At 44.2% G+C, this 25,727-nt stretch overlaps 1 protein-coding gene across 1 annotated transcript; it reads right to left on the bottom strand.

The window, feature by feature from the left end:
* Positions 1-2,544: 2,544 nt before the first annotated feature.
* On the bottom strand, positions 2,545-9,111 carry LOC138920277 (spermatogenesis-associated protein 31D4-like). The gene is made up of 5 exons (XM_070248116.1): positions 8,828-9,111; positions 8,036-8,081; positions 7,375-7,435; positions 4,648-7,096; positions 2,545-2,625 (listed from the first exon to the last, which is right to left on the bottom strand). The coding sequence occupies exons 1-5, from the start codon at positions 9,023-9,025 to the stop codon at positions 2,545-2,547; spliced, it is 2,835 nt and encodes a 944-aa protein (XP_070104217.1). The 5' UTR covers positions 9,026-9,111.
* Positions 9,112-25,727: the final 16,616 nt, after the last annotated feature.

Raw genomic sequence — 25,727 nt, 5'->3', positions numbered from 1 at the left:
AGGAGGAACGGGAAAAGGTTTTTGTGAAGCTTTATTGACGGAAAGTTCCTGTCTCATGACTTCTAGTTCCTCTGTGATCAGTGGTCCAGCACATCTACTGAGCAAATGGAGACAGCCTAAATTTGAGGGAAGTGAAGGAGATTTGACATAAATTTGAGTGTCCCTGGAGAGAGAATGGAGTAAGGAAACAGCGGCCTAGGCTCCATTTGTTTTGTTCTCATGTTAGTAAGCATGGGATAATTCTTTGTGGAATGAGTGAGTGATTTCCAGCTAGTGCTGGGGCTGAATTTACTGTGGCATCGGTAGACTCCATTGTGAGACTTAATCCAATAGTGATCAATTAGTTATAGGAAGGCATTTCTGGGAAAGGCAGAGAGATGGGATTTTGCCAGACAGGAAGGATTAAAAGGGATTGGATGGGGCCCATGAGTAGCGGAGCCGTTTAGATGTGGGTTACCTGACAGACCACCACGTCTACCCGGGAGAGGGAGGAAATGTAAACAAGAGCTTGACGGACAGACAAGGAGTAAGTGGGAAAATGAACGGCCTGGAGTTGAAAAGTTAACAAGGGGCATATGAATCAGAAGAATGAGAGACGAGGCCAAAGGGTGGAATGTCCGACTGTAACAATCTGGATGGCTGAAGTGTTCCTGGTGATAAGCTCTGGAGTGTGGCAGTAACTACACTGGAATGGAAGTAAAGGACCCTAAGATGAGATGATGTAGAAACTGAGAGGCTGGTCTTTGGCTGGTCTGTCCACATCGATGGTAGAGCCCTCCATGGCCTCCTCACCTCTTCAAGTCTCCTGCCCTGGGCCCCATCCCCCTCCCAGGACCTCCACAGAATCTGCATTCTTTCTTTGACCTCAAGTTTCAGACATTGTGGGTTCAATGGCATAACTCTGGACAAGAAGATACAAGTGTGGAGTGAGAGAGGCTGTAGTGGACACCGGTTTTGTTTTTGGTTTTGGTTTTAACACCTAGCATTCACAAGTCTTTCTGGGAAAACTACCTCCAGTGCCCTCTGGGATACTCACCCCATTTGTGTAGTGTGTATGTGTGTGTGTGTGCGCGCGTGCGTGTTCGGTTTTGTTACAATAATTACCATTATACTTGTATCTTTTCTAATGTCCTCAAATTCCTTTCCCTTACTCGGAGTCTTATTTCGTTTGTCACCTATATCTTGACCCCCTCTTATTACTTATAGAACAATCATTTTATTCTATTTTTCCCTTTTTCTCCTCCCTTCCATTTTTAAAATCATGTTGTTTTTAGAAAACTAAATTGGTATTTTATTTTTCCACCCTTGTAACCATCTTTATTTTACTTAGACATCTACAACTTAATGTATTTAACGCTCACCATCATAATGCTTTTTGAATTTTGCCCCGGTTGACACTCAGCCAATTTTTGAGTCCCAGTGTGTCTAAGTGGAGTTGCCTTTCCTCCAAACCCCTATTGTAAGGGTGGGTATGTGTGCAGCCCATGGTGAGACCCACATATATCTGTAACCTGGTGCATAGTCTGCGACTCACCTCTGGTTCATGAGCTGCAGGTGTTCTGGGGGAGACCAACCATGGCTCCACCAAGGCCGTGAATATCAGAGGCGGCACGTCCATCCTGATAGGTGAACTGTACACACTAAGGGCAAGATCTTGCATATTCCTATTAAGCATAGATGGAAGGAAGGCGGCAAGATCACCTTCCCCAAAGAGGGGGATGCCATGCCTGATGACCTCCCTGCAGATATTGTTTAGTATTCAAAGAACAGCCCCGTGCCTTTTAGGAAAAAGGCATCAGTGTGCTGTGCAGTGCCTGGATCAGCCTCAAGGTGGTGATGCCTGGATCAGATTGAGGAGGGGGCGGGGGGAACAGGACAGGGTCACCATATGGATGATGAGGCATAAAGCTTTGTTCTACCGGCAAGGTCCTTCTTTCCCCTCTTCATTTTTTCTTCCCTCCTCGCTTACTCCAAGTCATCTTTTCCTTACTCTCAGCTTTATTTTATCCTGGGAGGTAGGTGGCTACCTGGTCAACATTGTTACTACTGGCAGCTGAGGGATGCTGTTGCTCCGCAACAAAACATCATTTGGCAGTCTGAAGAAATACCTACAGAGGGGAACCACTTCCCCCAGGTGCCTTTCCAGTAGGGAAACCTCAATGTAAAGTTTAAAGTATTCTTCCCTAACACATTAATATGACTCACATGACAGATTCTTAAGGCGTGTCTGTGCTGTTCCTAGCCCCTCCCCCACCAGCCCAGGATCCACTGCAGCAATACCCTCCCCCACCCCCCCAAATCCCATTCAGGGTTCACCCACCTGTGGGGTCCTCTGGTCACTGACCTCTAAATCATGATGAAGCCACTGTTTTTTCTTCATTGTTGTTTTATGAATTGCATACCTATTCTTGACCCTCTTCGGATAGAGAACACCTGTCCTCCCTACTCTCTGAAGGATGTAAAACATTCAGTGAGCGGGAGGTGTGGGCTGCTCTACACTTTCGTTAAGGCTAAGCGAAGAGGCAGGAGGCAGAGCCCACCTCCTCAAACTTCATCAGGGAGGAAGTGGGCTTTTGGGGGCACGTGAGATCTCTTGGTCAACAAGAGCTCCAGAGCACCGGTGACCTTTTAGAAGCCAGAGGAAGCAATCAGTAAGAGCTGAACTCACTCCTCCTTTTCCCTAAGCACAAGCCCTGAGTTACCTGAAACCCATGCCCCCAACACAGGACGCAGAAAAGACATCACTATTATTAGAGAATCATTTATTGGGGAGAATTAATATTCTCCACAAGAAGGAATGATTTTGCGGTGGGAAATTTTCCGCTCTCGAAACGCTGGAAAAGCGTTTTCTGTTGACATAGAGACGGGTCCCTAAACAGAGTGCCTTTAGCAGTGGTGAGAACAGCTGGAGGCCCCTGGGCCGGCTTGACGCCTGCAGGTGGAGCTTGGATGGGGCACATGCTCCCTGCGGGGCACAGATAAGGGACGCTTCTGATCCAAGAGCTGATCTTTAAACGCCATGACTTTCTGAGGGTGTCTGTTCTGGTCTCTGATCCGTCTAGAACATGTAGGATAATTCTGGCCAGCAAAGACAACTTCTACGTGGTGGCAGGACTTAGTGTTTGGCACTTTACAGGAGGGAGCCCTGTAGTTGGAAGGATGCCCCTGGACGGGCTCTGCCTGGGCCTGTTCTTCGGCCTTCTGCCAAGTTTTCACAAACTTCCTCAGGGAAGGAAGGGGCTCTTGAGGGCGGGTGACCTCTGCTGCACAACGCTGCCCCAGTTTCTCCACTGGGAACTTCCCAGGGACCGTCCTGGTCTTCTGAGCCGTGGTGGTCCCAGTAACGGCAGCTCTCCCTTTAACCAGGCCTCTGCTCTGTGCAGATGATATGGGGCTGCCCTTTTCCTGGGGATGTTCTTGGTTCTTGCCCTTTGTCCCAGGACGAAGCCATTGAAAAATGTGGTTCATCTTTTTTCTGAGCAGACTTTCAGGAGGAGGCTGTGCCTTCTGTGATGAGGTGTGGGAAGACTTGCTCCCAAGCGTCCCCTCTGATGCTGTGATCTGAGTAGCGAAAGTCTTTCTGGTAGGTTGGGATGTCCCCAACCCTGCATCCCCTCCACCAAGCTCTTCTTTGTTGGGGCCCGGAGGGCTCACTCTCATTGTAGCTGGTGGGAATTTCTTATCCTCGTACCTCTTTAGGTCTTTCTTAGGGACCCAAGGCTCCTGCCGCTGCTGCCTGCTGATCCCACTGTCCTCCAGATGGACATGCAGCACCTGGGAAGCTCCCATGTCCCCAGGGGAGACACCGTGGGCATGAGTCAGTGAGGCCTTGTAAGTCAAGCTCTCTGAGGCAGGGGACCTGTCAGTGTGTTGGCCTTGGACCTGGCTCTGATTCCTCTTCTCTAGTTTCGACTTTAATTCCCTCAACAGATGTTCCTTCAGATCCGATGACTTCGGGTCTTGGGGAGCTTGTCTTTTTGGTGCAGGGCTTTCAATGGTCCCAGTAATTTCTATTTTACTGTGATTCCCACGTCTCATTTGGGAGCTTCCTGGCTTGCTGGTTGTCAACACATTACCAGTTTTTGACTGCAGAGCGTTGAGCTCCTTGGCCCTGAATATGTCCCTGGCCGTGTTGTGCACGGAAAAGGGTTCCGACTTCATCTTTTTGTCCTGTCGCCCTGCTCTTCTATCACTGGGACTCACTCTCTCATCCTTTGTCTCATGTTTGGCACCAGCTTGCCTTGCAGGCAGCTCTGGGGGGCATCTGTTGCCTAGCTGAGTAAATTTCTGACTCGCTTTGCCTGTGATGCCACAGGTGACAGGCAGATGAGTCTGCCTGGCACCCTTACTCCTCTGAACAACCTCTGCAATCTCTTGGTTGATACCAGAGGGTGATTGTCTCGGCACCCCTTGTCCCTGCCTGCCCATAGGTGAAGTAGCAGGGCAAAGACGATCCAGGACCAGGGCTGAATTTGTTGTTTCCGCTTTTTCTTGAAGAGCGGATTTAGAGCTTCCTCTATGGGGCTCGAAGCCCCTGGATTTGGAGTCCACTTCCAAAGTTGGGTTATTTGAGGGGGCGCAGTAGAAATAGGGCAAGGACTGGGATGCAGCATCTTCCAATTTAAACGCCTGTATGGATTCCAGGACCCTGCAGGGAAGGCCCCACTCCATCGTCAGACGAAAGCTTTTAATATGGGTTTCCATCATCTGTTGGGCACTGGAATCAATGAAGCAAAGCTCCTGGAAGGTATTCAGGGAGGAGTCCCCACCCACTGAAGGTGGCAGACTCCTCTGTGTTATTTGGGTGCGGGATTTGTCAGAAAGCAGCAATGTCTGCTTGCTAGCATGCCATGAACTGCGCACCGTCCCAGGGAGCCGAGCCTCACTGATTTCCTCAAACTTCTTGCTCAAATGTGCTTTGAGGACATTTTCAAGTTGTTTCTGATCTAGACTTTCCTCCAAGGCCCTTGAATTTTTCCCTGACAGACTTGCCACGTGACTATTTAGGTCTTTCTCAGAGTCATATGCCGGATCCTTATCTGAAGAGCTCTCTGGGTCACTCAACAGGTGAGCTTTTGGGCCGTTCTCTGGGCTATGCCCCTGATCCTTCCCCATCTCCTTCTCTCCCTGAAGCAGTTCTGAACCCCTGTCATGGAAGCTTTTGGATTGGCTCAATCCAACATTTAGATCTTTGTTCACCGAGATCCGTGAGAGTCCACGATTGCTCTCTGACTTAGCTATCTCTGAGAAATCTCTTGGAGGCATCATCAGTGACAGACACTCACGGATCCTGCGGGGCAGGCCCCACCGGTGTTGGATGAGCCTCTTTCGAAGGTGATGTTCCAGTTTCTTCCTCAGCTCATCACTGAGAGGAAACTCTACGGGAAGGGTGGAGATGGAGGCATGGGCCTGGGAGGCCTGATGGTAAGGGAAGTTGGGAGCTGAAGGACAAAATTCCTCCTGAGATCTTTGGACTACAGAGGGCGAACCCCACAAACTTTCCTGTTGCTTCTGCAACACTTTCCATTCCAGTTGTTGAATTTCAGATGAGGTGAGAGACTCTGATTCATCCCGGGGTCTATGGTGACACACTCCACAGATCCTTCTCTGGGGTAGAGGACCAGATGGTAGGATTGGGAGTGAGGATTTAAGGTGGGCCTGGGACTTGACCTGAGTGAGAGGTAGGGGCTGGGATTGGGGCAGGGTTTGAGGCAAGGGTTGGGGCTGGATCTCAGGCAAGGATGGAGGTGGGCGATGGAGAGGTACCGGGGATTCTTGGCCCATGGAGGCATTTGAGATGGTATTGAAAAGGAAGATTGTGGTGCAGTCACTTGAGTCACGGATAGCAGAGGGCAAGGACTCGCTGTGCAGAGATGGGAGACCCCAGAAGAGCTGCGTACATTTTTCCTGTAAATGGTCCTCCAAGATTTTAGGATATGGGGGCTGCCCATGCATGTGCAGCTCCTTTGGTTTGCCTGCACTGCTCCAAAAAGGAAGGGAGAATGCTGAGTCACACTCATCAGCATTTGACTCTAGCATTTTCCGCGAAGGATTTAGTGGGTAGTCTGGCCTAAGTTTTTTTGGAAAAGAACCCTTCTCCTTCTCCTTTTCCCTCCACATCAGGAAATCACTCCTCTTTCGGACTTGTCTCTCCAGGAGTGCCAGGACATGAGGGCTGAGAAATGAGAGGTTACCACGCTCTATAAGGTTAGCTGTAGGGTGTCTCTCCAGAGAGGACTCTGAAGAATGGAGAGCAAGAAACTCTCGATTAAAAGCACATGGTGCCAAGGTGGAAGGTGCTAAGAACAAGTCTTTGGCACAAGCTTGCCACCAGGATAATTCTGAAATTGACAGGCTTGAATGGTCAGTGCCTCTGATTGTTGGGACATAAGTGGACAACCCGCCAGGGCTATCTGGAGATGAGTTCTCTGGAACAGACTTCAGTAAGATGGAAACCGATTTAGATCGAGCCACAGTTAAAGGGTGGTCTGTCGGTGGTGAGACAGACAGGCTTGGTGGTGTGTGATGACAAGCCAGTGAATCAGTGGGATTGATTATCTGGGACAAATTTGGTGAGGGGTTAATATCTTGGGAAAGGGTGCGGTCAAGAGAGAAGATCGTATTCAGAGACAGAGTGGTCTCTGGTTGGAGAATAGGACCCGTTGCCTGGGTGTCATGTGGTGGGAGAGGGGGAAGGGCAAGGGGTTGGGGTGGGCAATGGTCTGCTGGGAATTTGGACTCCAAGGGAGGAGAAGGCTCTGGTGGCATAGAGTGACCCGGTGGTGAGGGTGAAAGAAAGCCAGCTAAGGGTGTCGTCGGGTTAGGTGAGAGAACGGAGGGGGGCGGTGGGGAAGGGTCAGGTGGAGGGGATGGTGTTAGGTCTCCTGGAGGGACTTCTGAGAAGGCAGAGGACAGAGTGAATGATGACTCAGTCCCAGAAGCTGTGGAAGCCATAGAGGACACAGAGGCGGTATCATCTTCCAGGTCCTCCAGGAGCCGATTGATCTCAGCAGTTGTGCTATTACACACCTCACAGGAGGGGTCTGGGCATAATAGTTGACGAAAGCGGGTGGTATCGAGAGGCCGGCCTAGGGGCCTGCGGGAGACAGGAAGTAGAAAACTGTAGCCAGGACCAGAACAAGGAAAGGAGGACCTGCTGGCCTGTCAGGGGAGGGGCCACCTGAAGCCTGCTGCCCCTTCACAATGCCCCACATCTATGACTTCACCATACACTCAGCAGCCCTCACCCCAAGGCCTTCATTCACATACCCGTTCCTATGGCAAACCCCTCCCATGACTACTGCAGGCTGTACTGAATCCCTGGAATTGCAGAGAACATGTTAAAGAGGGATCAGGAAAGAAAAGACTAGTCACCTTTTCAGAATAGAAATTAGCCTCCTTTTCTCCTCTCTTTCCCTCTGGTAATTTCTCCAACCTGGGAAATCAGAAGAGTGAATTAAACATGTAATAAAGGTAGAAGCATAGGTGTTACACAGGAGTCCCTTTAGGGGAGACCCTTGGGATATTAACGGGATGTTAACTCTGAAAGCCCCAAGAATCAGTAGATGTGGTCAAACGGTCAATGATAATATTAATAAGGTTCACATGTGTTTGTTGCTTCGTTTATAAAGCACTGTCACATACATTATCCCATGGGATGTTCAAAACCACCATGTGAGGAACATAGGTCAATGGTTACCTCAAAGAGGAGTCTGATCATCCAGGAAGTCAACGCAGTCTCTCAAGGTCAGGAGACAGAAGTTCTGACTCTTGACGTCTCCCACGGCCACGCACTGGGCAACACCCATTGTCCAGGCCCATCACTGCTTCATGCCCAGAGCTGGGCAGAGCAGGAGTCTGAGAAATGTCTCGGGTTCTGACTACCTTCCCATGAGCCTTTCCTCTGAGGCCTCTCTTTTCTGAGAGGGACTCTATCGAGCGACTGACATCCTCAGAGACCATGGACCTGGGACCTCATGGAGAGGACAGGAAGGGTCACCCTTGGAGAGCTCAGGTGGGATAGCTGGAACCTTACCACTTGATGTTCCACCTTTTCTTCTCCTCTTGGCTCTGCCCTGACGCTGAGAACAAAAAGCAAAGAATGAGGAGCGAGGACTTAGTTGTCTTGCTCCTCTCTCTAGGAAACTCAGATATTCATCCAAGATTCATGTCACTCTCTATTTTTATTGCTAGCACTTTGTGTTCTTTCCCTTTCTGAATTTCTAAAGGTGATAAGATACTTTCAATTTTTCCTTCTTTGAAAAACTCGAAGGAGGATTTTTGGCTAGAGTCCACACTTGATCTTCTCAGTCAGAAGTCCTCTGCTCAAGGAGGGCATAGACTCTGAGGCCCACAGTCACATCTGTGCTTCCTCAGATAGGCCCCTGTATCCTGGGACAGAGCTCACACTCCAGTGTCTGCTCAGAGGCTCAGCACTGCTCTCCTGATCTGCCCAACACAAAGGACGGTTTGGTCGAACGACGCCCGACATGGGAACGTGACTCATGATCCAGTGTTGGGAACAGTGTCCTCCTACACAGATCCCAAACTCTCTAAATAACCTAATGCAGGGCCGTGAAGTCACTGATGGGATTTTATCCAGGAATCCTCCACCACACCCAGATGGTCTGTGAGTTTTAAATGGGAAACAGTCCCAGCTGAAGCCCTAGTCCTGCCTGGCCTATTCCCCTAGAAGGATGACGTTCTATCCTCTATTCAGACTTGCCACCTTAGGAGTCTCTCTGGACCAACTCATTTAAAAATGGGGGACTAGAAATGGAAACAACAATAAAAAATCCCTGTTGGTGGCTTGCCCAGGGATCCTTACCTTTTGGTAGATTTTGGTTTTCCAGAAGGTTGGTAAAGATGGAATCCCCACCAGGAAGCACAGGAACAGAAGAAGCAAGCACAACCCACACACGATGGTGAGGTTGTGGTCGCTATCTAAGAATGTTGAGCAGATGCTCAAAAACAACTCAATATGGCTATTCAGAAATGAGAGAACATTCCATTGACTGAACTCCATTTTCTGAATCGCAAGGCTGCCTGAGGCAACTGAGCTCTGAGAGTGTCCGCACTTGCCTATAATCCCAGGCCTGCATCACAGAGCACTCAAGAGTCACAAAGGGTTTCAGAGGGTGGGGGAGGGGACATGCAGAGGGTGTGCCCATGGCCCCTTCCCTCCACCAGCCCAGCTGAGCTCTCCATCCATCCTGGGCCCTCCCCTGCCATCCTATTTTCCAACTCTGTCCGTTCATCACATCATACAATTACATTAATGAAATTTTCTGCCTGTTCCATCTGTACTCCAGATATTACCCGGGCCCCCTTTACTGTTTGGAGAGCTTGACTTTGGTTTCACCAATTCCACTGCCTCGAAAGTCTGAAATGCTCCCTGGAATTTTTGCTTGTACTCAGACATTTACACTCAGCATCATATATGTCCTCAAATCCATCTTTCCCTTAGAATGTTTTTGCCTTACATGAACCCTGATATAGAACTTAAAGTTCTTCTTTACTCATTGAGTTTTGTGAATGTTGAATAACAAATTTTAGTTTTTTGCTTCAGTCAGCCTTTACCGTCTTCAGCCAGTGGGGCTGACTCAAATAATTGAAATGAAGAATTCATTATTCAACATTCACAAGACTAAAATCAGTACAGGCATACATCACTTAATGAAAGGGAGATGTTTTGATAAATGCATCATTAGGCAATTTCATTGCTGTGTGAACATCACACAGTGTACTTACACAAACCTAGGTGGTAGAGCCTACTACACACCTAGGCTATGTGGTGCTACCCGTATGGGACCACTGTCACATACGTGGTCCATCAGTGACCGAAACATCGTTAATATTGTTACGTGGTGCGTGACTGTGGTGGATGACAATGACACAATGGAGTACCATTTTCAAGGCTTCTAAAATGTAGCTGGGAGGCCATTAAGGAAGTTAATCTCCAAGGTGAGAACCACTGCTGTACTTAAAGCTCAGTTCTCAGCATATCACCCCTTTGCCCAATACCCTTGATGGCCTTCCTGCCAACAACCACATGAGTGCCTGTGTGTGTGTGTGTGTGTGTGTGTGTGTTTGCGCGCGCACGCGCCCTTCTATCCAAGGCCTTCTGCAGTCAAGCACCAGCTCATGTGTCCCCACGCAGGGAGGTGTGTTCCACAGTCATCCTAATGGGTTACCTGCTCTTCCCTCTGCTCTCCTGCCGCCTCTCTCTGTTAATGTTGGTTCCTCTGCTAGAAATACCCACCTCCTCCCTCTCCTTGTAGAAACCTTACTCATTCTTTAAGGCACACTTAAAAATTAATATTTATCTAAGGAATCCATACTTGTGCCTTTAAAACCAAATAGTACTGAAGGCTTTATAAAGAAGCGTGACGGGCCCTCCCCAACCTCACAACCCCAGTCCTTTCTATCCCCCCACTTCCATTCCCCGTGGAAACCACTTTAGCCATTTCTATCGTAGCTGTTCTTGTGTTTACCTCCATTTATATAACTGGTAGGCGAATACTTGTATTTAAAAGTAATTTTAAAATATTAGATACTAACTTCTTGCCGTGGTAGATAAAATGTGAGTAGGTAAAATTGCAGGTGGATGAAATTTGGTCGACACCTCCTTCCCCTCTTCTCTCTTCTCAGTCTGTCCTCACTTAAATCTTTATTCATGCAAAGTTCATCTTGGCGTGGAAGGTGACCCCTTTCCTGGAACGTGTTCAGAGACTGCTCCTCCCCTGCTCCCACAGAGCTGTGTATCTCTCTTAGTGCACTGTTCCCCTTGCCCTTCCACGTTGGAGTTATCTATAGAACAGGTCACACAACTGTGGTCTTTACTGCTGTGTGCCCGATATTGGTAAACCCTGCTCTTCTTCCCTGTCCCTCGCCATCTCTATACCTCTCTGCTTTGCCGGTCTCTGGGTGGGGGGAAACCAAAGTGGGTACTTCACGTGTGCCCTGAAAGGCTGGGACGCTGGTCGTTCACTCTGCTCTCTCTTTCCCTGAAAGGAGAGCTCTTTCTAGCTGAGGAGTTCCCTCTTAGCACTGAGTAATGCCAGCTTAAAGGACGGGGTGATGCAGGCAAAATGAAGCTGTTCTTCTTTCTCTTTATGTGTGGTTATTCTCACATTTTTTGTTCTGCTATGTTGCTAAAGTTTCTTAAGGGGGCTTTAGAGCTCTCCCAGAACTCTTTTTGACCATGGGTAGGTAGCAGTCTAATTGTTGATCTTTCTGGGAGGACAGAGGCTAAGATCTCCTACTCCCCCATCTTGGTGACATCACTCACTAACACATCGTTCAGGATTTTTCATTTATATTCATGAGGGATAGTGGTCTTGTCTTTGCATGTGATGTCTTCACTTGCCGTTGAAATCAAGGTAACTCTGGCCTAATAGAATGATGTGAGACCAGCTCTCTCCTTCGATATTTTCTGAAATAGATGGTGAGAGATTGGGATTATTTTCTCCATTAATAGTCAATGGAATTCACCAGTTGAGTCATCCGAATCTGGGCTTTTCTTCCCTGAAAGGGTTTTAATTACTAATTTAATTTTCCTGTTGGTTACAGATCTATGGAGATTTTCTATTTCTGTTTGAGTCAGTTTTGGAAATTTGGATCTAAGAATTTGCCAATATCTTATAAATTGTCTAATTTGTGGCATAAAGTTGTTCATAATATGCTCTTATGATCCTTTAATTTCTCTGTGGGTGGCCCTTTATAATTTCTGATTTTCTTAAATTCTATCTTCTCTCTTCCTTGGGGATGCTAGCTAAGGGATTGTCAACTTTATCTGGTAAACAGCCAATTTCTGGTTTTATTGATCTTTGTGTTTTGTATTTCACAGGCATGTGTTCTAATCTTTTGTATTTCCTTTCTTTTGCTTGTTTTCAGTTTGGTTTATTTTCCTTTCTTTCCTTTCTTAGGGTAGGAACTTAAATTATTGATTTGAGACTTTCCTCTCTTCCACTATAGGTGTTTAATACTATAAATTTCTCTCTAAGTACTGCTTTAGGCACATCCCGTAGACTTTGATATTGTATTTTTTAAATTTTCATTCACTTCAAAGTACTTTCAAATTTTGTTCCCAGTTTATTCTTTGACTCATGTGTTATTCAGCTGGGTGTCATTTAAGTTCCAAATGTTTGTGGATATCCCAGATATAGTCCATTCTTGATAGCTCACATTCCATTGTGGTTGGAGAACATATTTTATATTATTTCATTCTTGCTAAATCTGTTGAATTTATTTTATGGCTGAGTACACGGTCTATCCTGGAGCATGTTCCATGTGCTATTGAAAAGAATGTGTATTTGGTAGTCATTGAGTGCAGTGATCTATACACGTCACTTAATTTAATTCGGTTGATAGTGCTGTTCAAGTCTTTTATAACCTTGCTGATTGTCTTTCCTCTTTTTAATCCATTATGGACAGGAGGCAGTTGAAATTTCCAAGTATTGTTGTTGAATTGTCTCTTTCTCCTTTCATTTCTGTCAAGTTTTACTTCACGTATCTTGAAGCTCTGTAGTTACATTTGTAAGCATTGATAATTTTTATATCTTTCTGATGTATGGACATTTTGTCATTTGCATATGTGCCTCTTTGCTTCCAATAATATTTCTTGTTTTAAAATCTACATTGTCCAGTATTAATACAACCCTCTAGCAATCTTTTGGTAACTATTTGTATGATATGTCTTTTCCATCCTTCTAGTTTCAACGTCTGTTTGTCTTTGAATCTAAGATGTGTCTTTTGTAGATCACATAGAGTTGGATCTTGCTTTATTATTCATTTTCCCAATCTCTGTCTTCTAATGGGTTTTTTTAGACCATTCACATTTAGTGCAGTTATTGATAGGATCAGAGTTACATTTACCATTTTGCTATTTGTTTTCTATGTCTTCAGGCTTCTTTGTTCTCTGTCCTTCCTTTATTAACTTCTTTTGTGCTAAATAAATCTTTCAGGACATCATTTTAATTCCTCTATTGAATATTTTTTACTGTTTTTGAGCTATTTTCCTAGTGTCTGTGCTAGGGATTCCAATATGCATTTTAACTCACTATGGTCTATTTCAAACGAATATTAACTTAATTCCTATGAAATATGGAATGTTTCCTCCAATGTAACTCTATTACTTTCCCCTCTTGTGCTATTATTTTTATATATATTATATCTATGTATGTTACAAAACCAATACTACAGTGTTACAATTATTTCTTTGTACAATCTCGTGTCTTTTAAAGAATTTAACAGAAGAAATGAGAAAATATATTTATAGATTTTTTTTTAAAACCCAGAAATTTATTACTTCTGGCTCTCTTAATTTCTTCCAGCTGATTCGAGGTACTGTCTGATGTCATTTTCCTCCAGCCCAAAGAATTTCCTTTAGTATTTCTCACAATTCAGTTCTGATATCAAGAAATTCTTCCAGTCTTTTTAAATTTAAGAATGTCCTTATTTTACCTTTATACTTAGTGGATAGTCTTGCCGGATAAAAAAATTCTTCGTTACCATGTTTTCTTTCAGTATTTTGAATATGCCATTTCTCTGCCTTCTAGGGTCTCTTTTCTCTGATGAGCAGTTAGATATTATTTACGTTGATGCTCTCCTGTACATGTTCAGTTGTTTTGCTCTTTCTTCTTTTAAGATTTTCTCTTTGTGTGTGGCTTCCAACAGTTTGACTATGATGTGTCCAGGTAAAACTATATCTTTGTATTTATCCTACTTGGAGTCCAGTAAGCTTCTTGGATGTGTAAATTAACATTGTTTCATCAACTTTGGGAAGTTTGGGACATTATTTCTTCAAAAAATTACAAGAACTATTAGATCCCCAATTTGAGGAGGTGTATTAGATGAGATTTGGGACATTTACTGGGAAAGTCCGGGAACCTGGAAATTGGAATGATTACATGTATTTGGATTCAGATATAGCTGAACTCGTTGGGCACAATGAGTCTCCCTTGATTTCATAAGCAGTTGTTTCTCCCTGTGTGAGGCTGTTCCTTCGTTGCTGGTATTCAACTATACGATGAATCTCAAAATCATTATCCTGAGTGAAAAAAAAAAGCCACACAAAAATACACTGTATGATTCCTTTTGCATGAAACCCTAAAAGGATAAAGCTAATCTAATATTGACAGGCATAGAGAGAAACAGTTCCCAGATGGAGGTGTCTGAACAGTTTGAAAAGTGATCCAATATACTGGGGCTCTCAATGGATTGCCTCAATTACTCACTCAGATAAGGTGTGAATACAAGAATATCTTCAAGAGGGACATTATGTTCCTCAATATTTTATCAAATGATCACTACCCATATGAGGGTGAATGCCAGGTAAGTACACCTCCCCCAATTACTGCTAGGATGGACTCAGTGTGAGGTCAAGATTAAGGTGAAGAAATTGTATTCCTTCACTTACGTGGATTTACCGAGCATCCAGGAAGCCCAAAGTTATTATCAGAGGAGAGGGATATGGTCAAACATATACTCCTGCTTGGTCAGAACAGATATTCTATACTCTGTGCACTTTGCCTGGCAGGTGTACACTTGCCTCTGCACAGCTTTGAGGCTTATTAGACAGTTCAAGTTTGTTCTACCTGCCACACTCTCTGCAATTTTAAGGCCTTTAAGGTATACTAAAAGTCACTGCTTTGAGGAGCTTAGAAAAAGAAGTGAAGAGTAACTGAATTCTGACAGTGTCTCTCTCACTTCTCTCTCTCTCTCTCTCAATCCGAAGGGGTGAGCCTAGTATAAGTTACCCCTGAAAGAGGATACACACTATCCTCAGGCCCTGTCCGAACTTGCTTACTGGCTCCAGGCCCATAATGGGAATAAAAAACCAGCTATGTTCAGAGTAAAACTGCAAGAAATCCAGAAATTAGAAAACCAAACCCACAAAAGGAGCTCAAGATCTTGCCCAACAAAGCAGAAACCAGGTAGCACATAAGGGGGTGGATCCTTATCATATTAGATTAGGAAGGATGAATTATGTTTGGATAGGCTCAAATTAATCAATATGAGCATACTCCGTGTGGACTCAGGAGCAGCCCATGTTGCATTTCATACCAATGAAATATGTATTTTCTCTAATGGGATACTGACAAATGTTTTTTAAAACTCTTAGAGTGTTTCTCATGTGCAGCCATCTTTTGTGGTGACATGAAGGGATCGGTGGTGGTGGCTCTTGGATCATGAAGTTCATTGAAATGAAACAGATGGGTATTCTACTGAGATGCTTCCTGAGATCTATATCTATATGCATGTGAAATTCTGGATCTTGTGGGCCAAAAACGAACACAAATCACCACAACAGGGATTCAGATTCTCTTTCTAAATCCTTGATATATCCTACTTTATAGACAGGAGGCTTTGACTAAAGGGAAGGCTGGGTCCCTTTGACAAAATTCCTCATAACTTGGTCACAAGAATATACAATTAAACATTCCCCAAAAGTCCCCAAGGGAGACCTGTGGCCACATACCCATCAACTCTCCTTCAAACTGGGTTTCCAGTGTATGGTGGCATCATTGGAAATTATGGCTGCTACAATTGCAGTCTCACTTAGGGGTGGTTCTGAAACGTGTGGTGAAAAAAATCTTCCCAGTGGGTAGAGTTCAAGGAGGTATATTTAGTTCACTTTGTGAAGAACTGACATGTGCTTGAGTTTCGATTTATACTGATTTATGTCCAGTAGCTCAGTGAGTTGACAGGTAGTAGGGGGCTAAACAAGAATAAGAGTGGAAAATTGGTGACAAAAAGGTCTAGAAGAGACATATGTGGATGGAATTCTAAGAATAGGTATTGAATGGGGTTTATAAATGCTTAACGGAGGATAGGATATCAGAGGGAAGAGAACAAGTGAGGTGTTGGGTATTTATTCCTTTGGCTCTCCGTGCTGAGCCATGTAATGGGCATTCACAATGTTTCTCTTCCTAAGACCACAGCTCTCATAAGGGTGGCCTCTTGTGCTAAGTTCTGATAACGTTACCTACTCTCACTGCAGCCCTGGGGGTGATAATAACTCTCTACCAACACTAGTTACAGGATGCTTCACTAACCCTACCCACATTTTTAGAGCCCTATTTATTAGACTCTCCTCAAGTGTCCCATGGTTTCTTGACAACTGACACCTGTTTCTCGAGGGGACCCTGACTAATAGGCCCCACAACAACCCTGATCATAAGCTCCATGGGGGTAGGGAATTTACTCTCTTTTATTTGATGTTGCTATCCCAGCACCTAGAATGATGTTGATTGTACAGTCAGTTTTCAATAAATGTTTGTTAAGTGACATATGTTGTGACCACTTTCTCTCCTTCGTGATCTTTATGTGAAAGTCTATTATGATTGATTTAATATAGTTTAACCAGCATTCTTGTGCTTTTATCTGTAATTTGCTAAAGAATGACAAAGAATTATAAAGGTCAGCGAAAAGCAAGCAAACTTGTCGCTATGTGCATGGAAATCCAAGATATTTAACACAAAAATTTATGAAACAATAAGAGAAATCAGCAAGAAGCAATGTTAATGTATGAAACCCAACAGATTTCCTATAAACATCCACCCCTGGAGCACCTGTGCAGACCCTCAGTAGAATCTGCACACTGGGCCCCAGGCGCGCCAGGATGGGGCTCAGGGGTTGGTGGGTCCGGCGGCTGTAAAGGAACAGGGTGGAGGTTAGGTCCCAGGTTGAAAAATTGTAAAATTATAATTTTACAGCTATGTAATTTAACTACTTCAGTCGTCATGTCTTTTTCTTTTTACAAAGTCAATTTTCCTACATAACTCCCAATTTTTTTCACACCATCTAAGTAATATTTTAATATTTTCCATATCCAATCCGTATTCAAATTTCCCCGACTACCTCCAAATGACTTATGAAAACAAAAAATGCTGTTTTAATCGGGAGCCAATAGCGGACTACACTTTGCCTTTGACAGCAGAGTTCAGGCTTAACCCTTAACCTCTTCGGGCTCGGAGGACCCTGGGCAGGAGAGATTTAAGAACACCATCCTCCCGCTTTCGCGGAAAGGCCAAGAGTGACTTGAAATGTAGACGCGGAAGCCTAGGGGAAATGTAGTTTTAAATAGGTGAGGTTCACCGCCTGGACTCTGGGAAGGGGACGCCACGCTCCTTCTGCGCATGTGCAGCCGTAGCCTCCTCGTTCGTCTTCTCAGGACTCCAGAGAACCGTTGGGGAACTTTGGGGTGTGCTCGGAAAAGGCAGGGTGCGCACCTAGGGCGAGGGACTAGCTGGGAAGGGTGTGCCGGTGCTTGGGGATGGGAGCAGGAAGTGTCTGAGACCTCGTCGCCCCCCGCGGCGGCGTATAAACCCGGGCGGGCCGCCAGAGCGGGTAAGGCCGATGGGGGAGACCCCGGCCCTCGGGCTCCCGGGGCGCAGGTGTTCGGGGCGGTCCTGGGTGCCCGAGGATCGTGTGACCGGCCCGCCTGCAGCCCGACCGGAGAGAAGCCCGTGTCGGCGGCGGTGGGTGCGGGAGGGAGGAGTGCGTTTATCAGGCGGACGGTGACCGTGGGTCTGCGGTGGAGCCCGAGCTCTGGAGCACTACAGGCCCGGTCAGTGCGAGCTCTGTCACCTGTAAGCAGGGGCGACAGAAGGAACCTGGGCGAGAGTCAGGGTTCTCATCTATAAATACTAATAATTGTTTCACGGCGACGTTTGGAAACATAGATCACTATTTTAGACAAGTGCCAGGTCGGAAGCCTTAAGTAAGTGACAACTGCTGTTATAGTTAGAGGACGCTTTGTTGTTTTACTGGATAGTTTAATGGACCCTGACAACCACTTCACCAGAAACCGAGGCTCGGCTCGGTGGCCCGATGTGCTCGAGTCAGGAGCTCCCAGCCAGGGAATTTGGATTCGAGGGCAGGTGTGCTTCGCTTCAGTCTCAGGCTTTGTCTGATGTCACACCTGCCCAAGACTGGCATTACAGCCTTCACAGCACTTAGGAACGTGGCCTGTCCCTGCGTCCCCAGGGATGTTAAGGAAAGGATGTGGATGGAATCCCACCGTGTGTCACATGTATCCTGGGATTTCTAGTGTCACTTCAGGTCCCTTGGGTCAGACAGAGGCGTCTGGCCCCCTCTGCATCGTCAGGCTTTCTGTCCTTGAAGTCTAATGTTATAATGAATTCCAAGAGTCAGGCTTTTTGCCCCTGAAATGAATTTATTTCTCAGATCCATGTCCCAGTTGCCTTGAAACAAACCAGCCCTTGTGAGGCGGGAAGCAGGGGCCCTCTGTGAGGGAGTCTTAGCTGGAAGAGAGCGTCCCTCTGACCTTAGACCTCTCTCCAGAGCTTCAGAGCAGAGACAAGAGCCCAGAAAGGAGCAGATGCTAGATTTGCAAGATCAGAAGCAGGTCTTGATCCCCCTGCCCAGAATGAACCAGACTTGATGATGATGCCACCTTCAGGAGCCACCACACTGTGTGACAGTGGGGCATCTGGGCCGTCCCTGGGAAGAAGAGGTGAGCTGGGGTGGCCCAGGGGCAGGCTGCTCAGGAAAGGCTGCTTTGTTGGAGAGCCGTGAGGGCAAGGTCTGGGGGTAAGGGACAACCAGGCAGAGGGAGGAAGTTCTGTCTCCAGTCCCCTTAAATGGCCCCCGCTCTTTACAGATGCGCTGCTGTCACACATGTCCACCACCACATGTGACATTAGTGACGTTATCCTGATGTCACAGGATCCAAGAATGATGATCTGTGAAGAGTTTTCCAAGGTCACCTACTTCTAACTCTTGAAAGATTTAAAGACATTGGGCCTGAAAATTTCAGTGACTTGTCCAGGGAAACGCAGTTTGTGACAGTTCACTCTCTCACAGGTAAGTTACCAACAGCATCTATCGAAAGGGCCTTTTGAGAAATACTTCCCAGCTGAAATGAACAGTTAAAAATTCCTGCCTTAAATCCTCCCATCTCTTTTACTAGGCTTTCCGTGGATTGTGTATACCTGGGGTTAAATAATATTACTGAGAAAAATAGATAAATGATGCATACTGAGTTATTTTTCTGCTAAGTTAACTTTAATGAAGGAATAGTGTCTTGTCGTTTGGCGTACTTTAATTCAACTAATCGGCTGTTTTGATTTCTTTCTGTTATTCAGAAGGACGCATGCGTTATTGTTAAATCAATCGAGTAAAGTTTGTGTTCACTCAGTAAAAAGCTGCAGATTTCAGCTCCATGGTCATTTCAGAATCACACAAAGACAGGTGTTGCTGCCTGTCCATGATCCTTCTTGTGCCTTTTCAAGGCCCAGAGGGCCCTGTGCCTATGGGGAGGATGATCCCCAACTGGGGTGCTGAGATTTGAGGAGGTGAATCTAAGAGCTGTAAGACAGCTAAATCTCAGGACCCCTGTCTCCTTTCTGTCCCCTCAGCTGAACCACAGTCCTCTGTACTCGCCCAGGAGCCCCAGAGAGTGAACATCCCTCAGGTGAGCTCTTTATTCATTCCCCGCTTTATATTGTAATGGATTTATAAGGTTCAGCAGGATCCATGCATTAAAGGAAAAGGAGAAGTAGAAATAGTAGAAATCAAGTCAGTGTTGAGGAAAAATATACCGTGTTTTACTATTAATGGTGATGTTGGCTGTTAGCTTTGAGTGGGTAACCTTGTCAGGGGAAGTAGTTTCCCACTAAGCTACCTGTTTCAATCTCTTTACTTGTGATCGGGCTATTCAGATTCTCTGTTTCTTCTTGATTCAGTTTTGGGAAGTTGTATGAGTCTTTAGAATTTATCTGTTTCTTCTAGATTGTCCAGTTTGTTGCTATATAGTTTTTCATAGTATTCTCTTATAATCCTTTATATTTCTGTGGTATCTGTTGTAATTTCTCCTCTTTCATTTCTAATTTTATTTATTTGAGCCTTCTCTCTTTTTTTCTTAGAGAGTCAGGCTAAGGGTTTGTCAATTTTGCATACCTTCTCAAAGAACCAGTTCTTTGTTTCACTGATCTTTTCTGCTGGTTTTTTTTTTTTTTTTTTTTGGTTTCAATTTCATTTATTTCTGCTCTGATTTTTATTATTTCCCTCCTTCGGCTGACTTTGGGCTTTGTTGGTTCTTCATTTTCTAACTGTATTTTAAGATTGCCTATTTGAGATCTTTCTTGTTTTTTAAGCTGGGCCTGTATTGCTATGAATTTCCCTCATAGGACCACTTTTTCTGCATCCCATATGAGTTGGTGTGGTGTATTTTCATTTTCATTTGTCTCCAGATATTTTTTGATTTCTCTTTTAATTTCTTCAATGATCCCTTGGTTGTTCAGTAGCATGTTGTGTAGTCTCCACATATTTGTCACTTTCCCAGCTTTTTTCCTGTAGCTGATTTCTGGTCTCATAGCATTTTGGTCAGAAAAGATGCTTGATGTGATTTCCATCTTCTTAAATTTATTGAGGCCTGTCTTGTTTCAAAACATATGGTCTGTCCTTAGAATGCTCCATGTGCACTTGAGAAGAATGTGTATTCTGCTATTTTTGGATAGAATGATCGAAAAATATATGTATTAAGTCCATCTCGTCTAGTTTTTCATTTAATTCCACTATTTCCTTGTTAACTTTCTGTCTGGATGATCTATCCATTGATGTAAGTAGAGTGTTGGGGCCCCCTACTATGTTGTTGTTAATATCTCTTTTTAGGTCTGTTAATAGTTGCTTTATGTACTTTGGTACTCCTTTGTTGGGGACACGTATATTTATAAGTGTTATGTCTTCTTGTTGGAGCGTCCCTTTTATCATTGTATGCTGCCCCTCTTTGTCTCTCATTGCCTTTTTTATCTTGAAGTCTACTGTGTCTGATATAAGTATTGCAATAACTGCTTTCTTTTGTTTGCCGTGAGCTTAGAGTATCATCTTCCGTCCCTTCACTCTGAGCCTGTGTTTGTCTTTAGAGCTAAGAGTGTTTCCTGGAGGCAGCATATCGATGAGTCTTGTTTTTCAATCCATCCCACCACTCTGTCTTTTGATTGGAGAATTCAATCCATTTACATTTAGAGTGATTATTTATATATAAGGGCTTAATGCTGCCATTTTATCACTTGTTTTCCAGTTCTGTATTTCCCTCGTTTCTCGTCTTGTGTATTTTGGACTGCCAGTTCAGTTCGGTAGTTGTCTATGATGGTTTTCTCAGTGTTCTCTTTTTTGTGTGTGAGGAAGACTGGCCCTGAGCTAACATCGGTAAGCAATCTTCCTCTCTTTTAGCTTGAGGAAGATTGTTGCTGAGCTAACATCGGTGGCAGTCTTCCTCTGTGTTTTGTATGTGGGATGCCAGCACAGCAGGGCTTGATGAGAGATGCATAGGTCTGTGCCTGAGACCTGAAGCTGCAAACCCTGGGTGGCTGAAGCAGAGCATGCGAACTTAACCATTATGCCACTGGGACAGCCCCTCAGTTTTCTTTTTTTCGTATCATTTGTGTCTCTGTTCTGATTATTTGTTTAGTGGTTACCATCAGGTTTGTATAAAAAATCTCGTAGATGAGATATACAATGTTCCGATAGCCTCTCATTTCCTTGGTCTAAGCCAGTTCCATCCCTTTCCTCTTCCTCTGATTTGTTGGTCATAACATATTCTGTTTTGTGTAGTGATTTTGTGGTTAAAATCACAAGATGATAGTTATTTTTGATGTTTTCCTTCCCTTCCTCTTTAATGTCGTAATTAAGTTTTTGCTAACCTGTTCTGGTAGAGAGCTGCAATTTTCGGACTTTGGCTGCCTATTTATCTCGTTGCTCAAGGCTTTGTGAACTCTTTTTTTTCTTTTTCAGGTATGAAGGTCTTCTTGAGCATTTCCCGTTTGGGGTGTCTTGTGGCGATGACCTACCTCAGCTTTCGTTTATGTGGGAAAGTTTTTATTTCTCCACCATATCTGTAGGATATTTTTCCCTGGATAGAGTATTCTTGACTGCAGGTTTTTGTCTTTCAGAATTTTGGATATCTCCTTCTACCTTCTCGTAGCCTGTAAAGATTCTGCTGAGAAATCTCCTGAAAGTTTGATATGGTCTTTGTAAGTTATTTTCTGCGGCCTTGCTGCCTTTAAAAATATTTCTTCTTTGTCACTGACTTTTGCCAGTTTTCCTACTCTATGCCTTGGAGTAGGTCTTTTTACATTGATGTAATCAGAAGTGCTGTTAGCGTCTTTTACTTGTAATTCCAGCTCCTTTCCCAGGTCTGAACAGACTTTCTACTCCTTTCTCCCTCCCTTCTCCCTCTATAATACCCATAGTTTTTATGTTGCATTTCCTAATTGAATCAGATATTTCCCAGAGAATTTCTTCGTTTCTTTTTAGTCTTAATTCTCTCTCCTCCTCCATCTGAAGCCTTTCTGTATTTCGGTCCTCCAGATTGCTAATTCCGTCTTCCATAATGTCAGCTCTGTAATCCAGGGTATCCAGATTTTTCTTTATCTCATTGTGTTTTTCATCTCCAACATTTCTGATTGGTTTCTCTTTATAGGGTCAATCTCTTTTGTGAAGTCTTCCCTCTGTTTCTTAATTTTATTCCTGATTTAATTGAACTATCTGAATTTTCTTGTAACTCGAGTTTTTTAATGTTAGTAGCTATTTTGAATTCTCTGTCGTTTACATTGTAAATTTGTGTGCCTTCAGGATTGATTTCTAGGTGCTTTTCAGTTTCCTTCTGGTCTGGACTATTAATATATTTCTTGCTACTATTTGATGGGGTAGGTTTGTGCCTTCGCATAGATAGTATCTGGTTGCAGATTCCACCTGCCACCACTGGAGGAGGTTCAGGAGCTGTGTATTCTGAGCCTGCTGTGATCCCTGGTGTCTGTGCTTGTCCTTTGGAATCTATGCTGACAGGACCCATCTGCGATTGCCTGCTTGTAGCTGCTGCTTTGCTAATGTACGCACGGGCACTCTAGAGGGGGTCCCTTGCTCTGGCTGTCTGGCTGAGCTTGTGAGCCCAGCAGGGGGAGGGGCACTTCTTTTGCATGTGCCATCCCGTGGGTGTTCTCTCTTTGCCCTCGCTGTCTGTCCTCCTGGCGTGCTGGCTTCATGAAGACAGCCCCACAATAGCTTAGCCTCCTCTGTGGAGCTTTCCTATGGGATGTGAGGGAACTTGGAGAGTGAAGGCATTCCCACAGAGTCTCCCCCCAGGCCCCTCTTTTCTCAGAGCTGTGCATGGTCCTGTGCCCTAGGTCATTGCTGGGGAGGGAGGGGAGATCCCCTTACTTCCTCCTTCTTCCTCCTGGGGGGGTCCAGCACCTCCACCTTCAGACATATGGCTGCATGGGTCTCTCAGATGTCTTTTGTGTTGTGTGCCTGTCCTCTGTTGCTTTATGAATATCCTTTTCATTGTTTCTTAGGGAGGAGAGTCTAAGGGAAGAGCTCACTCCGCTGTGATGCTGATGTCATGCCTGGTCATTCTACTTTTAAGTTTTTGAGGAATGTCTGTACTGTTTTCCACAGTGGCTGCACCAATTTACATTCCCCCCAGCAGTGTCTGAGGGCTCCCTTTTCTCCACATCCTCTCCAACACTTCTGTTTTCTTTGTAAAGATTGGCACCTGAGCTAACATCTGTTGTCTATCTTTTTTTCCTTCTTGTTCTCCCAAAACGCTCCCAGTACATAGTTGTGTATTCTAGTTGTATGTCGTTCTGGCTGTGCTGTGTGGGATGCCACCTCAGCATGGCTTGATGAGTGGTGCCATGTACATGCCCAAGATGCAAACCGGCAAAACCCTGGGCCGCTGAAGTAGCGCACACGAACTTAACCACTCGGCCATGGCACTGGCCCCTCTCCAACACTTCTTATTTCTTGTCTTTTTAATCATAGCCATTCTGATGGGCATGAGGTGATATCTCATTGTGGTTTTGATTTGTATTTCTCTAATAATTAGTGATGTTAAACACCTTTTCATGTGCCTGTTGGCCATCTGTATATCTTTGGGAAAATGTCTGTTCAAATCCTCTGCCCATTTCTTGACTAAGTTTGTTCTTTTGTTGTTGAGTTCTTTATATAATTTGGATAGCAGCCCCTTATTGGATAAATGATTTGCAGATATCTTCTTCCAATTGCTGGTTGTCTTTTCATTTTATTGATGTTTCCTTTGCCATACGGACGCTTTTTAGTTTGATGTAGTCCCATTAGCTTATTTTTTCTTTTGTTTCCCCTTCCTGAGGAGACATATTCCAAAAGATCCTGCTAAGAATGATAGCAAAGAGCTTACTGCCTACGTTTTCTTCTTTGCAGTTTTATGGTTTCAGGTCTTACATTCAAGTCTTTAATCCATTTTGAGTTAATTTTTGTGCATGGTGTAAGGTAATGGTCTACTTTCATTCTTTTGCGTGTGGCTGTCCGTTTTCCCAACAGTGGTTATTGAAGAGACTTTCCCTTCTCCATTGTATGTTCTTAGCTCCTTTGTTGAAAATTGGCTGTTCCTAAATGTATGGGTTTATTTCTTGGCTATCAAATCTATTCCATTGATCTGTGTCTGCTTTTCTGCCAGTATCGTGCTGTTTTGATTAATACAGCTTCATAGTATACTTTGAAATTAGGGAATATGATGCCTCCAGCTTTGTTCTTTTTTCTCTAGAGTGCTTTGGCTCTTTGGGGACTTTTGTTGTTTCCTATAAATTTTAGAATTCTTCTTTCTATTTCTGTGAAAAATGTCATTGGGGTTTTGATAGGGATTACATTGAATCTGTAGATTGCTTTAGGTAATATGCACTTTTTCACTATGTTAGTTCTTCTAATCCATGAGCACAGAATATCCTTCTATTTCTTTGTGTCTTCTTTAATTTCTTTCAACAATGTCTTATAGTTTCCAGTGTATAGGTCTTTCACCTCATTGGTTAAATTTATTCCTACCCACTTAATTCTTTTTGTTGTGATTGTAAATAGGATTGTATTCTTGATTCTTTATTTCTGCTAGTTTGTTTTTAGTGTTTTGATGGATTCTTTAGTGTTTTCTACATGTTAAATCTCGTCCTCCACAAGTAGTGACAGTTTTACTTCTTCCTTTCCAGTTTGAATATGTTTTATTTATTTTTCTTACTTGATTGCTCTGGCTAGGACTAAGAAGGGTGAGCGTGGGCATCCTTGTCTTGTTCCTGCTCTTAGAGGGATAGCTATCAGTTTACACCATTGAGTGTAATGTTAGCTGTTGGTTTGTCATATATGGCCTTTATTATGTTGAGGTACTTTCCTTCTATAATTATTTTATTGAGAGTTATTATCATAAATGTGTGCTGAATGTTGTCAAATGCTTTCTCTGCATCTATTGAGATGATCATGTGATTTTTATTCTTCATTTTGTTAATGTAGTTTATAACATTGATAAAGAATACTGTTGTAATCCTTTGTATTTCTGTTATATTGCTTGTGATTTCTTCTCTTTCTGATTTTATTTCAGGCTTCTCTCTTTTTTTCTTATTCTACCTAAAGGTTTGTCAATTTTGTTTATATTTTGAAAGAACTAGCTCTTAGTTTCGCTGATCTTTTCTATTGTCTTTTAGTCTCGATTTCATTTATTTCGGCTCTGATCTCTAGTAGTTCCTTTGTTCTCCTGACTTTGGGCACTTCATTTTCTTCTTTTCTGATCCTTTTGGATGTATTGTTAGATTGCTTGTTTGAGATTTTTCCTGTTTCTCAAGGTATGCCTGTGTTGCTATGAACTTCCCTCTTAGTACTGCTTTTGCTGTATCCAATAGATTTTGGTACACTGTATTTTCCTTTTCATTTGTCTCCGGATATTTTTCCATTTCTCCTTT

The sequence above is a fragment of the Equus caballus genome, chromosome 23 (genome assembly GCF_041296265.1).
Source record: "Equus caballus isolate H_3958 breed thoroughbred chromosome 23, TB-T2T, whole genome shotgun sequence".
Lineage (NCBI taxonomy): Eukaryota > Metazoa > Chordata > Mammalia > Perissodactyla > Equidae > Equus > Equus caballus.
Note: the sequence above shows the minus strand (reverse complement) of the source record. Positions and strands in the feature narration are given on the sequence as shown.

What these genes read in the sequence shown, in the direction of transcription:
- LOC138920277 (XM_070248116.1), bottom strand. Translation starts at nt 9,025, where the DNA reads ATGGAGTTCAGTCAATGGAATGTTCTCTCATTTCTGAATAGCCATATT. An exon ending in AAAAGGTGGAACATCAAGTG is followed by an intron (nt 7,436 to 8,035) that starts GTAAGGTTCCAG and finishes CTGATTTCCCAG; the next exon opens with GTTGGAGAAATTACCAGAGG. An exon ending in CTAATTTCTATTCTGAAAAG is followed by an intron (nt 7,097 to 7,374) that starts GTGACTAGTCTT and finishes TGTCTCCCGCAG; the next exon opens with GCCCCTAGGCCGGCCTCTCG.